General features: G+C 35.9%; 1 protein-coding gene across 3 annotated transcripts in view; it reads right to left on the bottom strand.

The window, feature by feature from the left end:
- The window catches only part of LOC121375146, a 71,778-nt gene that overhangs the window by 41,403 nt on the left and 14,356 nt on the right, over window positions 1-16,019 (bottom strand). For all 3 annotated transcript variants that reach the window (XM_041502407.1, XM_041502408.1, XM_041502409.1), the window contains exons 16-27: window positions 14,995-15,114; window positions 13,432-13,767; window positions 12,194-12,352; window positions 11,528-11,790; window positions 10,030-10,145; window positions 8,001-8,278; window positions 7,554-7,655; window positions 5,015-5,072; window positions 4,610-4,673; window positions 3,654-3,797; window positions 2,370-2,444; window positions 987-1,154 (exon numbers count right to left, since the gene is read on the bottom strand). In XM_041502407.1, the coding sequence (XP_041358341.1) occupies window positions 987-1,154; window positions 2,370-2,444; window positions 3,654-3,797; window positions 4,610-4,673; window positions 5,015-5,072; window positions 7,554-7,655; window positions 8,001-8,278; window positions 10,030-10,145; window positions 11,528-11,790; window positions 12,194-12,352; window positions 13,432-13,767; window positions 14,995-15,114 (1,883 nt within the window). The remainder of the gene's footprint in view (window positions 1-986; window positions 1,155-2,369; window positions 2,445-3,653; window positions 3,798-4,609; window positions 4,674-5,014; window positions 5,073-7,553; window positions 7,656-8,000; window positions 8,279-10,029; window positions 10,146-11,527; window positions 11,791-12,193; window positions 12,353-13,431; window positions 13,768-14,994; window positions 15,115-16,019) is intronic.

Raw genomic sequence — 16,019 nt, 5'->3', positions numbered from 1 at the left:
GGATGGATGGATGGATGGATGAATGGATGATAGAGCTGCAACGAAAACACCAAAGTGGTGAATATGATATGTATCACGAATAGGGGTCTTGAATATGAATAAATATTCACGAATACCAATAATTACAGGGAATCTACCAATACTGTACTACTGACATGCTGAATGAAGCAACCCACCAGTGGACATAAGTTAAAAATAGCATTTAAATAGTAGGATGTGTTAAAAATTAAATAATTAAATGTCAGTTATAAAAACAAAATTATAATAAAAAGAAAATTAACAAAACACAAAAACAAAACAAGCATGTCAACACCGTCTAGAAGAAAAAGAGGCTCTTTAGGCAGTGACCACATCTCCTGCTGTGCTGAACAGCCTCTCCAAAACAGAAATAAAATAAATTTGTGAACATTTCACTATCAATAAAATCATGGAAACATGCATAAATATAGAGATGCGTGGATGTTTGTGGATGGTGTTGTTTTTCCTTCATTTCTTTTTTTTCCAAATAAGAAATTGAGAGCTGGTACTTTTTCCAAATATTAAACAAATATATTCAGTTCTTTGGGTACACAATAATGTATACGTATCAAAGGTAGCCTGTATTCGGTGCATCGAGTACATGAGTGAATCATTGCAACTCTAATGGATGGATGGATGGATGGATGGATGGATAGATGGATGGCTGATTGATAGATGATGGATAAAACTGGGTGGAAGGATGGAGGAATGGATGGAGGAATGGATGGATGGATGGATGGATGGATGAATGGATGGATAGATGGATGGATGGGTGATTCGGTAGTTTTGGGTGGGTGGATTGATGGGATGCATGGATGGATAAAAGATGGGTAATTGGGTGAATGAATGGATTGATGGATGGACAGACATGTTAATAAATGGATGGATGGATGGATGGATGAACAGATGGGTAAATGGATTGGTTGGCAGCTGTGGCAGGGCAGGGCATAATATAACATAAAACATACTTTTTGCTCGACTTATCATCTGCGACATTAACGGATGATGTGTCTTGATACGACTCTGTCATTTCGTAATCGTCCTCATCCTCGGATGACGATGGTGTCGGGGGGTACACCTGGTCAAACCATGTGTTCCAGATGCCCCGCACCCACTCACGTTCATCCTCAGATTTCCTGAAACAAGACAACAGCAATACAAACCGTCACTTATTAGCCTGTCCGACATTGTTCTGTCAGACCTATCACTCAAATTGAGATCAGTTTTAACAGCAGGTTTGACTTATTACACTGTCTGACATTGTTCTCTGTGAATCCTACCACTCAAATTGAGATCAGTTTTAACGACATATTTGACTTATTACACTGTCTCACATTGTTCTCTGTGAATCATATCACTCAAATTGAGATCAGTTTTAACAACATATTTGACTTATTACACTGTCTCACATTGTTCTCTGTGAATCCTATCACTCAAATTGAGATCAGTTTTAACAACATATTTGACTTATTACACTGTCTTACATTGTTCTATGTGAATCCTACCACTCAAATTGAGATCAGTTTGACACTGTTCGACATTGTTCTGTCAGTCCTACTACTCAAAGTGAGATCAGTTTTAACAGCAGGTTTGACTTATCACACTGTCAGATATTGTTCTGTCAGTCCTACCTCTCAAACAGAGATTAGTTTTAGCAGGAGATTCGTAGAAGACTTCAAATACTAACTATAGAATGTGCAATACTTCTGGGTTCAACAGGCTTAATGCTTATAAAAATTAAAAATTAAAAAGTCTGGACTCAAGCTTGCACAAAATCTGCAGACCTGAACACTACAATAAACCCAAACAAACAACAGACGCAGTCCTGACTTCATTCAAGTCCGGAGCCACTCTTATAAACATTTTAAAATCTAGACACAAAACTCTAATAATCTGAGACTTAACGTCTTGACAGGGTCATACAAACTGTATGCATGTGATGTTATTACAGATTTGAATCTGGACTCTATAAAGTTTTATAATCATGAGCCCAGGACTAGTGCTTATAAAACTCGAGACTCAATCTCTAATGACGCCACACACATACAATTTGTATGGCGTTGTCATGACATTAGTGTCTCACTCTTATTAGAGTCTCAAGTTTAGACTCTAAAAGTTTTATAAGCACCAGGCCTGGAGTTAAAAAGTTTTATAAACTTTAGGTTTGTATATGGGAAGACTTTAAAGAGTGGAACCTTATACAAAGAGCTACCAAGAGGAACCAGTCAGACCAAAGAAGAGACTGAGATCAGTGGAGAGACTGAGGCTGAAGTAGAAACCACCAGACTGAAAGACAAAATGTGAGACCCAAGGAGAATCTGTGAGATGACATACAACGAGAAAACCCTTACATTATTCCCCTCTTCGTCTTGTATTCTTTGAAGTCAAAGATGTTTGGAACGCTCCATCGATGGTGGCGGATTCTCCTGTAATACAAAACAAACCAGTGAACAGTTTGTCACAAAGAACACATGAACATCTAAGTCGAGTCCAGGTTTAATAGTGGAAATTTTTGTACGTGTCACTGAGTGAAATATTTAAACTTAAACTTCAGTATACTGTAAACCGGATTAATATTCAATAAATGGCCAATATTGCCTATAACAGTCAGGAAAAACACACCTAATTGTCAGAAAAGCTGTGTTTCCTGTTACTCGACTTTCGACAATTGTCTCTGGTACCGAGTAAAGAGAATTACCCATCTTGCATGTAACAGAAACACAACTCACGGCTTTAGTTGTTAATTAATATACTGGTACCTTTGGTAGCCAGAATAATTAACGTTTATTTGCCACTTATTTGTGTGTCACTCATTAGTAAATTAGTAGAGAAAAAAGCCACAAGTTAAGTAAGCTTGTTCAGTATCCTGTTATTTTTGTATTATTTTGAGTTTCATTTCCGGAACGAGAGTACTGAAGCGCAAACATGAAGTTTTTATCACAGGTTGATAAAGGCTGCAATAATTTAATTACATGTAGTGTCTAGCAATTCAGGACAAACACGAATTAAGAGATATTAGTGGTCATGATTTATAATAATTATTGTGAATCAGTGAAATGGAACAATTTAGTTCTACTTTAGTAGTATTTAGTATTTTTGAATATGTCTATTACATCAATAAATTGAAAGATAATTATTATGGCTGTGTTTTGTTTTCTGTCATGGTTTACTAATATACAGAAAATCAGACACCACTTTAGCACATTCTCACCTGGAAAATAATGCATGCTTATAAATTTCGCGACTTGAAGTTGGGCGTGAACGACGCAAAATTAATATGCATGCAATTTTTCACCAGTTTACAGTACATAGTGGATTTTGTAATAATTAACCTACAAAAATATGAAAGCAAAATGTTTTAGATTTTAAAAAAAACAATTTGACACAGCTATGACAAGCAAACACATTTTAAAAGACCAGGTACAGGATAATTAAACAGGTTTGATATCAATGTCGCGCAAATTATCTTGACCTTGGTCTTGAATGCTTTGTTTTTTCAATCTTGGTTTTAATACTAATAAATTATAATACCACAATTAAAAAAAAAAAAAAATGCATTATACATGAAAACATACAACAGCAATACCAATTTCATTTTACAACAGGACAAAACTACATGACTATTGGGTACTAACGACGGTACTCGTAGTTCTCGCTCTATCACTCGTGTAACATTGTGCAGCGAGTCACTACGTTCTATCTTCCGTGTCGGCCTTCTCAGAAACTCCTCCACTGCTTCTATTCGAGCCATGTTCACGCGCCTCTTCTTCATCTTCGATCTGGAATTCATGCCACAAGAATATAAACAATATAATACATATAAATCATGTACAAACACTTTCACGTTTAAAGTCCAAAAACGAAAACCTTGTAAAATACTTGTAGTGAATCACACATTTGACTGGCCACTCAATGTTCTACATTCTATAATATACGATGGCAAATGTCAATTTACATCAGTAAACTTAACTGCCAAAATTAATAGAGGAATATTTGTGCTTGGTTCAGATTGCAAAAATTAAATGACGAAAAGTGGTTATTCAAGGGACTACATATAGAAAATCAAACAAATCTACATAGAGTAAACATAATTATGAGTATATTATTGTGGTTTGTTATTATTTTCATATTTGTTATTATTATTATTCATCTGTTTATAATTAAATTTCCATTATAGTTATTACAATTTAAAGCCACCCCATTGGTCCAGCCATAGCAATGCAAGTTTGTTCATTTCTTGAGGAACATGAAAATAATGTCGTCAGGGAACATCACATTTAATGACGTCACTTTATATTGGTACTTTGTCTTATTAAGTGTTATTATTTATGAACCAAAAAATAATTCAAAATAAAGTATGAAGTAAAGTAATGTTATTATTAATTATTAAAGTATATTTTCAATTTAATCATAAGGAGTGGCCATTATTTTGTTTACATTCATCAGGGTATGAACCAAAACAAATTATTGACAAATTCACACAGTTTGCGGATAAAATGTTTTGTTCATACCCTGATGAATGTAAAAGAAATAACAGACAGTCCTTAAAAAGCAGTATTATCAACACACTATGTCTTGGTTACAAACATACCTTTTTGGAAGGATCACATAACTTCTGCCAGCTAGCAGCGCCTCTTCTGAAGGTGTCTTCATCTCTGAAAAATGAACACATTAAAAATGTCAAATAAAATTAAAGAAATTAATAATTTATTTCACACAAAAAATTGTACAATGGCTTGTTAATAGTTAGTGACCTGGGGCCTAATTTACAAAGGTCTCTTAGGCTCTGCTAGACAACAAAGCATCCTCTTTGCAAATCTTTTAGCATTGCACTGCGAGATCGCAAAGTTGTGTAAATTTAGTGAATTAGGCCCGTGATCATAAACATGTATTGTTTAAAATAAACAGTGAAATGTTTGCCAATGACTGTGGTAACTGGGAATAACTACAAGTTACCCACTTGGGAGAAAAACCCAACATTATAATGTTCACTTACCCTTCATAGCTTGTGAACTAGCGAGAATAGTCTTTAAAATTGGCTGGGGAGACAACTCCTGCAAGAAAAACCATGGTGAGACATTTACTGTTATTTTATTTAAAGCAGTATTATCAATTAAGGATGTCTTGGCTAGAAATATATATATTTTTTTTGGAAGAATAATAAAAATGCCAGCTAGTGTTTGTCATAAAATGGGAAATATTCACCAAGAAATCTCAAATGTTAACATGTTATATTTCAATACTGAAAAATAAATAAGTACCATAATATTCTGTATTGATCTGGCCATCAACAGCTTATAGTTTTCGGAGAAAATTGTTTACAACACTGATTTACAGGATATTAATTGAGCTTCCATTTCATATTACATTTAAGTCCCAAGTGAAGTCATTTTTCATTGTCACAATGGACAACATGACATAAAATGGTAGCGAGTTTAATATTCTATTTATTACCCATTATAATGAAATTCCAACCGATTCCCAACACTACTGTAAATTGTTGAGTTGTACTAACTACTATGTAGTAATGAAGTGCTGTTGTAAATTGTTGAGTTGTACTAACTACTATGTAGTAATGAAGTGCTGTTGTAAATTATGGAGTTGTACTAACTACTACGCAGTAATGAAGTGCTGTTGTAAATTATGGAGTTGTACTAACTACTATGCAGTAATGAAGTGCTGTTGTAAATTGTGGAGTTGTACTACTACGCAGTAATGAAGTGCTGTTGTAAATTGTGGAGTTGTACTAACTACTACGCAGTAATGAAGTGCTGTTGTAAATTATGGAGTTGTACTAACTACTACGCAGTAATGAAGTGCTGTTGTAAATTGTGGAGTTGTACTACTACGCAGTAATGAAGTGCTGTTGTAAATTGTGGAGTTGTACTAACTACTATGCAGTAATGAAGTGCTGTTGTAAATTGTGGAGTTGTACTAACTACTACACAGTAATGAAGTGCTGTTGTAAATTGTGGAGTTGTACTAACTACTACGCAGTAATGAAGTGCTGTTGTAAATTGTGGAGTTGTACTACTACGCTGTAATGAAGTGCTGTTGTAAATTGTGGAGTTGTACTAACTACTACGCAGTAATGAAGTGCTGTTGTAAATTGTGGAGTTGTACTAACTACTACGCAGTAATGAAGTGCTGTTGTAAATTGTGGAGTTGTACTACTATACAGTAATGAAGTGCTGTTGTAAATTGTGGAGTTGTACTACTACGCAGTAATGAAGTGCTGTTGTAAACTGTGGAGTTGTACTAACTACTACGCAGTAATGAAGTGCTGTTGTAAATTATGGAGTTGTACTAACTACTACGCAGTAATGAAGTGCTGTTGTAAATTGTGGAGTTGTACTAACTACAACACAGTAATAAGTGCTGTTGTAAATTGTGGAGTTGTACTAACTACTACGCAGTAATAAGTGCTGTTGTAAATTATGGAGTTGTACTAACTACTACGCAGTAATGAAGTGCTGTTGTAAATTGTGGAGTTGTACTAACTACTATGCAGTAATGAAGTGCTGTTGTAAATTGTGGAGTTGTACTAACTACAACGCAGTAATAAGTGCTGTTGTAAATTGTGGAGTTGTACTAACTACTATGCAGTAATGAAGTGCTGTTGTAAATTGTGGAGTTGTACTAACTACAACGCAGTAATAAGTGCTGTTGTAAATTGTGGAGTTGTACTAACTACTATGCGGTAATGAAGTGCTGTTGTAAATTGTGGAGTTGTACTAACTACAACGCAGTAATAAGTGCTGTTGTAAATTGTGGAGTTGTACTAACTACTATGCAGTAATGAAGTGCTGTTGTAAATTGTGGAGTTGTACTAACTACAACGCAGTAATAAGTGCTGTTGTAAATTGTGGAGTTGTACTAACTACTATGCGGTAATGAAGTGTGCTATACTTCAGCTACTGTCTCATCTCATTAACCGGCCTATTAAGTTGCCAAACTGTTGGAAATTTTAATTGATATCACTGAACTTGTTTGACTGATGTTCTGGTAAGTTGTAGTGCATCATTCGTGTGACATCAAGGGTTAAGTCCACTTTGATGTTCTAGTAGGATATAGCACTTTTATATGAACCATGATATTTTTTATTTAGTAGATTGAAACATATTTTATTGCTTTCTTAGAAAAAGAGAAGAATTAAGTACAAGTTATACCACTTACTAGGCCTTCTCCATAATACATACATCACACAGTAATATATCTATGCAATATAAATATGAACAGAATTAAATATTATTGAAAAAGAGAAAGAAAGAAAGAAAGAAAGAAGAAGGAAACGAATAAGGATGCAATAAAGTTTTTTATGTGTTCGATAATCAGACAGCAGGTATGCTACAAAAACACAAACAAGACATAGCAATGATTACTAAATGGCTATAACCCTCCCCCCCAAAAAAAAGTTTAAAAAAAAAGTCCATACATTATTTACTAATTAAGGGAAATGTTTTGTTTCATTCATATGCCTATGTACATGGAAAACTATTTTTAACCATATAGATTATAATAAGCCAGTAACACACCTCTTTCATGGGGATGTCCTCCTCTTCAGTTGGGATGATGGCCACCTCTTGTAGTCGACGCTGCTGCTTGAGCTGGCGAATCTGAACTTTCTGCTCCTTGATCTGTAACAACAATCAGTACATTTAAAACTCTAGCTATATTTTGATGGTCTAACATAGTTATTTCAACACTTGGTTCAGCGAGATAACTTCTCCTGCCACTGCATAGGCTACTCCTAGTAAACAGCAGCAAAGAATCTTTTAGATGAATTTTCCCCAAAACAGAAAATATTCTGATTTCTGAAAATTTATAACAGTAAAAAAACCCACACACAGTGGTTTTAGTACTTTTTTGTTTTGAAAGATCTCCATGTTATGGTGACTTTCCTCTGTCAAATTGTATGAAAGCTTACAAATGAGCTGAATTAAAATAAACTATACACTGCTGTCTCCATATCACATAGTTACCTCCCCTAAGGCTGTATCGAAATCCTGTGGAATCATCAGGGTGTCGTCAAATGTTCCAATAAGCTGTGGTTCAGACCGAGTCCTGCGTACAGGCACAAACAGTGGCAGAATGTCGCCCGGCTCCTGTCTGCTCTCGTGAGCGGTCCCCTGGGAGGACATGTCGGGACTGGGAACACCACTCTGAGCAGACAGACTGCCAGTGACTGGTATCTCCAGGGTGGACGGTGTGCCTTCACGGCCAGGAGGAACCAATGTAGCTGTAGAGGCAACATCAGCTTCTGAAAAAAACATTAGAAATTGGTGAACTGTAGATCCTTTATATATTACACCATAATTACATTTCCATTACATTCATTACAACATAACACCATCTCATTGGTCCAGATGTAGCAATGGGAGTTTGTTCATTTTTTTATGAATCTAAAAATTACATCCGTCAGGGAATGTCATATCTGATGACGTCATTTTATATGGGCAAGTTATCTTATTGAGCGTTATAGTTTATGGATAAAAAATAATTCAAAATAAAGTATAACATTTTAGTGTTATTATTAGCCTGTATGATTCAAATTTAATTACAAGTATTGTCTGTTATTTCTTTTACATTTATCTGGGTATGAACAAAACAAAATCAACTGCAAACTTATGTGAGAATGGTTTCGCCGATTAACACAGTTTGCAAATGATGTTTTTTGTTCACACCCCGATGAATGTAAAAGAAATAACAGAATCCTTAAATATATTATAAATAACATTAAATTAGTTTCTATTGGAGCAGTTAATTGTAACAGGGTTTTTGTGAAAAAATTAAATAAATTATTAAACTTTGACAAAGTAAAAATGTACTGGAATATGACAGATAATATAGCATGATATACACAAACATAATGTTGTGAAAGAAAAAGAAAAACAAGAAGAAAAAAGTTTCTATTAGTGTCTAAACAAACACAACATCTCACCTGAAGGTTTCCATGCAGTCTTAACATCACACACAACATCTCACCTGAAGGTGTCTGTGCTGTCTCAACATCACACAACATCTCACCTGAAGGTTTCCGTGCTGTCACAACATCTCATCTAAAGGTTTCCGTGCTGTATCAACATCACACAACATCTCACCTGAAGGTTTCCATGCTCTCTCAACATCACACAACATCTCACCTGAAGGTTACCGGGCTGTCTCAACATCACACACATCTCACCTGAAGGTTTCCGTGCTGTCTCAACATCACACACAACATCTCACCTGAAGGTTTCCGTGCTGTCTCAACATCACACACAACATCTCACCTGAAGGTTGCTGTACTGTCTCAATATTACACACAACATCTCACCTGAAGGTTTCCAGGCTGTCTCAACATCACACAACATCTCACCTGAAGGTTTCCGTGCTATCACAACATCTCATTTAAAGGTTTCCGTGCTGTCTCAACATCACACAACATCTCACCCGAAGGTTTCCGTGCTATCTCAACATCACACAAGATCTCACCTGAAGGTTTCTGTGCTATCACAGCATCTCATTTAAAGGTTTCCGTGCTGTCTCAACATCACACATTTCACCTGAAGGTTTCCGTGCTGACTCAACATCACACACAACATCTCACCTGAAGGTTTCTGTGCTGACTCAACATCACACACAACATCTCACCTGAAGGTTTCCGTGATGTGTCAACATCACACACAACATCTCACCTGAAGGTTTCCGTGATGTCTCAACATCACACATTTCACCTGAAGGTTTCCGTGCTGACTCAACATCACACACAACATCTCACCTGAAGGTTTCTGTGCTGACTCAACATCACACACAACATCTCACCTGAAGGTTTCCGTGATGTGTCAACATCACACATTTCACCTGAAGGTTTCCGTGCTGACTCAACATCACACACAACATCTCACCTGAAGGTTTCCGTGATGTCTCAACATCACACATTTCACCTGAAGGTTTCCGTGCTGACTCAACATCACACACAACATCTCACCTGAAGGTTTCCGTGCTGACTCAACATCACACACATCTCACCTGAAGGTTTCCGTGATGTGTCAACATCATCACTAAGAAGTACTGCTTCTCTGTGTCTTGATGCTTTCACCAGTTCTGTTAAATCTTCAGCAGAATTGTGTTTCCGCATAAAGGTTCTAAAATTAAAACATGAACTCTGCTTATCACACTTCCTAATATAAAACAAATTTGGAATAACAACAAAAGAAAGGAAAACATTAGCATCAGGAATACTGCCAATGTGATAAATAATCTAAAGTTTAAAGGGACATTCCTGAGTTTGTTGCACTGTAAGATGTTTCAGACTAATGAAATATTTCTACAATTAAACTTACATATTAAATATATTTTCTTGTTTAGAATATCAGTGTTTGTATATTCAATTTGTTTCTGGTCATCTTAATATTTGTAAGAAGCCCAAACTGGATGTTGTTTTCAAATAATTTCGTACGTACGAAAACAAATATTTTAGAAAATAAAATGAAATTTAACCTAGTACAAATATTAGAACGATCAGAAACACATTTAATATATAACCACTAATATTTTATGCAGAAACATATATTTGATATGTAATTACAATCGTTGAAAAGTCTCTGTTAGTCGATCACATCTTAAAAAAGTGCAGCAAACTCAGGAATGTCCCTTTAAGAGAAAATACCCCCATAAACATCAATGGTGGAGCAACTCAGGTATCCTGTCTTAAGGAAAGTACACATATTAGATCTCTTACTCTTTTAGCCTTATGTGGCAGCAAGTTTCCACTCTCATTCTCTTAACCAAGTGACAAAATACCAATTTAGAAACCAAACAGTCTCAGCTGAAAACATGCTGAAGTATTATTAGACAAACATTCCTTTCCTTTCTGAAAGCCGATCCTTTCTGTCCTGTCATATATAGATCAAATGTCAAAATAATCATGTTAGACAAAACATAGCCTGTATGGAGTTGTAGTTGAACAAACATTCCTTTCCTTTCCTCTCTATACTGACTGAGAAAATAACCACATGTTAGACGACAAATAGCCGTAGTCTAAAATATGGTGAGGTGTCGATGAAGCATTCCTTTTTATTTTCTATCTAGACTAAATTTCAAAATAACCACGTGTTAAGACACCAAATAGCTGTCATAAAACCTTGCTGTCCTTTGTGAATGGACAGACCTATCATGTGAACATCACATACCTATCGAGTGAACATCACATACTTATGTGAACATCATGTACCCACCGAGTGAATATCATGTACCTATCAAGTGAACATCATATACCTATCACATGAAAATCACGTACCCATTGAGTGAATATCATGTACCCATCGAGTGAACATTACGTACCTGTCATGTGAACATCACGTACCTGTCAAGTGAACATCACATACCTGTCAAGTGAACATCATGTACCTGTCGAGAGCTTCCTGGTCCTCGGGTGTGAGTTTGAGTGAAGATCATGTACCTATCAAGTGAACATCACGTACCTGTCAAGTGAACATCACATACCTGTCAAGTGAACATCACGTACCTGTCGAGAGCCTCCTGGTCTTCGGGTGCGAGTTCGAGCAAGTCGACATCCTCCTCCTGTGTGGTCTCTGACTGGATCTCCATCAAGTCGACGTCCTGCGTGGAGTGAACACCGGTCATCCCATCATACTCTGGGAACAGGATGTCCTTGACCCGCGCAGGCATCACGTCTAGCTTAGCGGGGGCCGGGTCCCAGTATACACGCGACTCGTCCGATCGCAGAAACATCCTGGTACCCTCAATGTTCAAGTCAAGCTGAGAAAACTACACGAGAGAATGTTACAGTATCGTTTTTAGGCCAAGGTGAGAGGTAAATATATATGTATTTGATTTCTAGATTCGACTAAAAAATCTAAATACTGGACTAAATATAAAACAGAAATTTGATTGGTTGTAGAAAACACTGTATTGTTAAATTATGCACAGGGTTATGACTTCATCACTACATACAGCTTAAACTACAACTTGCAAACATTTTAAGGGTTAAATCTGTAAATCCAAGCAGATGTAATCTGCATGACTCAGTCTTACCACTTAATTTACCGATAATGTATGATTCAAATTAAGGCAACACAATATGCATGACTCAGTCTTATCACTTGATTTTTGCCGACACTATCTGTATGATTCAAATTAAGGTGACACAATATGCATGACTCAGTCTTACGACTTGATTTGCTTTTTGCTGCCATGCTTCAAAGGAAACCTCCGAGTCAGCTGTGTTCACTTCATTAACGATTCTCTCTGCTGCGTCAGAGATCCGAGCATCTTCGTCCATCTCTAACAAATCATCTTCCACTGCCTCCTCTGGTCCTGTCCTCCCAAACTACAACAAAGTGTTCTCTTTTTACACGCACGGTAGGAAAGGAAAGACACATTTTTAAATTAACATCTCGCAAGAATTCCACAGAATTGATTGTCTTGCTACCATCAGGGCTTCTAGATTATGGTAGCCCCACTCTCATGGCCAGTGATATTCAATGTTGGGCTAGTAAATAACGACTATTGCCATGCACGGCGGCTAGTGAAATTTGTTTTGTCAAATGTTGCATCTTAGTCTATTTTGTAAATATGAATATCCTGACCTCACCCCAACCCTTAATGTTAGTGTTTTAGCTCCATCTCCCTCTTTAGGTGACATATCTGATAATTACTTTTATTTAGTAAAATTGTAGTAACTTAAAATAAAGTAGGGCTAGTGAATTTTTAATCGTGGCTAGTAAGATTTTTAAATCACTGATCCCATGGCTAGTGGATTTTCAATAACTTCTAGAAGCCGTGGCTACCACAAACATTTTCTGTACATTGTGATCTACATCCATGGGTGCAATTATAAACCAAGTATAATCTAAATGTAAAACTTTAATGTTAAACTTTAACACTGTTAGAAGATGATTTTAACGCGTTGTCTGGAGATTGAGAGGAAACCTGATGCCAACACATAGGCTACTGGTATCTGAATCAGCAAAGGATCTTTTATATACACTTTTCTCTAGACAGGACAGCACATACCAAAACTTGATGTGCTCCACTGGCACTTGTTGAGAAGTGGAAAAAAATTAAAACCCCAAGTCCACTGATGGTGACTGATCCTATGGCCTATTACACCTCTAACAAACACACTATAACCAAGCTTCATCCCACCCTGATATAGAAAAAAACGAATGTTTGAAACAAGATAACAATGAAATGAAACTGACATGTAACGAAACCTATCATAAATAAACATTTTGAAACAGTCCATACACTACAATTACAATTCTTGGTTTCAGTGATATGCACTTGTATTTATGCCTAGTTTTTTACTTTATGCAAACAGCACAAAAATATGTCACCATTAAATATGCTGCACAAAATGGAACATTTCTTGCTTTTCACTATAACAGTACCACTAGTATCACCTACTCTGTATGGTTGCTGTGGGAACGTGGTAAATCTGTCCGGCGTGTGGTATTTGCGTCCGATGTTTTGTAACTCCCTGGGCAGCTGGAACTCTGCGGTCTCCGTACAGAAGTGATGGATGTTTCGGGACAGCGGCCTCTCACCCACGGGTTCTGGTCTCTCCCTCGTCTCACGCGGGGCCCAGGTCGACAGAAACGACATAGCAGTGCCCTGGACAGGCAGCCTCGGACCGGTGTATGGTTCAGGCAAACTGCGACACTGAATTTCCTTCTGTTTTCCCTGTATGCTCACGAGATCTTCGTAGGTAGCTTCTGGGGGTAAATTAAGTTCTATCCATGCCTGTCACAAAACCATTGAAATTAAATACATTAAATACAAATACAAAAGCTCTATTAACCGACATACTTCAATCAATTTAAATACTAAAAGAACAGCTTTATAAATGGTTTAAATTCATAAAATTTTGAATGATGAAGTTTGGTAAATCGATGATAAAGTATAATAAAATAAATAACCTTTATGACAATGAAAAACCAAACTAATGTACTAAAGACATAGTCAAATTTATAAGAAGTTCACTGACAGTAGTTATTAGGCAGTGTAAAATATTGTAAGCCATCTCAAATTTTTACCATTAAATTACATATTGCTTACAACTTCTTACATACATTTTTAATTTTGACAAATGCTCTGTATTTCTGGTCATCCTGGTGTTTGTAGCAGCCAGATTATGTATCTCGGAAACTTGAGTTAGTGATTTTAATAAATGTAAAACGACCTCATAGTTTAAGAAGTAGAACTGAACACCAATCACCTGTTGTATATCTACAGGTGGCGCCTCGTCTTCGTGATCAGAAACCTGAGTCAGTGACTTTAATATATGTAAAATGACCTCACAGTTTAAGAGTAAATTGTGTGTTTTAATTTCACATTATTTTCCAGGTTAAAGTGTGCTTAAGTGATGTCTGATTTTTTATAAACTAGTAAACCATAAAGGAAAATAAAATAAAGTTATAATAATTATCATTCAATTTATTCAGATCCAGAAGCATATGGCCATCATTTTTAGGATTAAAGTCTGTTTTTACTCTCGTTCCGAAAATAAAACTCAAAATAATGCAAAAATAACTTGTTACTGAACAAGATAACTTAAGTTGTGTTTTTTTCCTCTATTTATTAATAATCACCACTCCAATCAGTGGTGACTAAACACTAATTGGTTTGACTAGCAAAGGTATACTAAAGCCGTGAGCTGTGTTTCTGTTAAATGCCAAGTAGGTAATCCTCTTTACTCGGTACCAGAGACAATTGTTTGATGTCGAGTAACAGAAAACACCATTTTTCCTGACACTGTATAAATTTATAACAACCACACCGACAGTTAGATGTGCTTTTCCATACCGATATAGGCAATATTGGCCTTTTTTTTTCTTTTCTTTTCTTTTTTTTTACAGATGCCAACAGTCATTTGTGAAATTTAAACGTCGAGAGAACATGCGCTATGGTGTGTATTCGCAAAAAACCCACACTGCAATATTAATCTGGTTTACAGTAAACACAAATCACCTGTTGTATATCTAGTGACGGTTCCTCGTCTTCATGATCAGAAACCTGCTGAACGTCTCCTGTTCGGTCAGAAGGTAACAGCTCTTCTTCAACAGGTGGAGGTATATTAGCTGGCTGTTCCTGTAAAATAAAATAAAAACTATTCCTTAAAGTTGATCAGACACCTGGATATAAGATACCTGGATACAAATAAAACCTGCAAAATTAAATTGGTGCATGTAAAGACAGTGGCAGGGGTGGAGGAAATAAAATTGTCAGTCTGTCCCACGTGATGTCATCACTACTTTGGTTTGAAGGGGGGGGGAAGAAAGGAATAAATGTTTTTTATAAAAACATTTAAAAGGCGGTATTTGCCCATTAGTGTTTTAAAAAAATCATAGTGTCGTTTGTATATTTTTATCTTGAATCATGAACACGAAACGATAAAAATGAAAAATTTTAATTATCACATCAGTGAAAAAACCCACAAATTGTATATATTTTACATAAAAGAAAAAATAATAATAAAAAGAGAAAAAAGTTAGGAATTTTAATTCCCATTCTCTAGTTTTAACTCGTGAAAATGGACACCAAGTTTAGTTAATCTACAAACCTGTAACACATTTGGATAAAGTTACAATAGAGTGAAAGAAGAGTATGTGACATTAAATCCAGGAAATATCCTTAAAAAATAGACTAGAAATCGAATCAATAACCACTACTTCTCAGACTTACATGCGTTTTTAAAAATATGAAAATTGCATTTTGTGGTATTAGAAACAACAGGATGACCAGAAACACTTTGGCTCTAGAGAAATGGATAATCTAAACAATAAAATATAAGTAATGTTTGATTTCAGTGATCATAAACAGCTCTAATAATGAAAAATATGTTGTAGTGTTTAAAAACTAAGATCTGTCCCTTTAAATGAATAGTAAAGGATGATGGCTTTAAGAGCCACTAACCACAATCAGTGGTTTAATTGGTGTTGATGAAAAGGATACTAGGGTCTGTGGTATAATATAATGGATGTAAATGTGTGACA

This window comes from Gigantopelta aegis, chromosome 6 (assembly GCF_016097555.1).
Source record: "Gigantopelta aegis isolate Gae_Host chromosome 6, Gae_host_genome, whole genome shotgun sequence".
NCBI lineage: Eukaryota > Metazoa > Mollusca > Gastropoda > Neomphalida > Peltospiridae > Gigantopelta > Gigantopelta aegis.
This window is presented reverse-complemented; position numbering and strand designations above follow the sequence as displayed.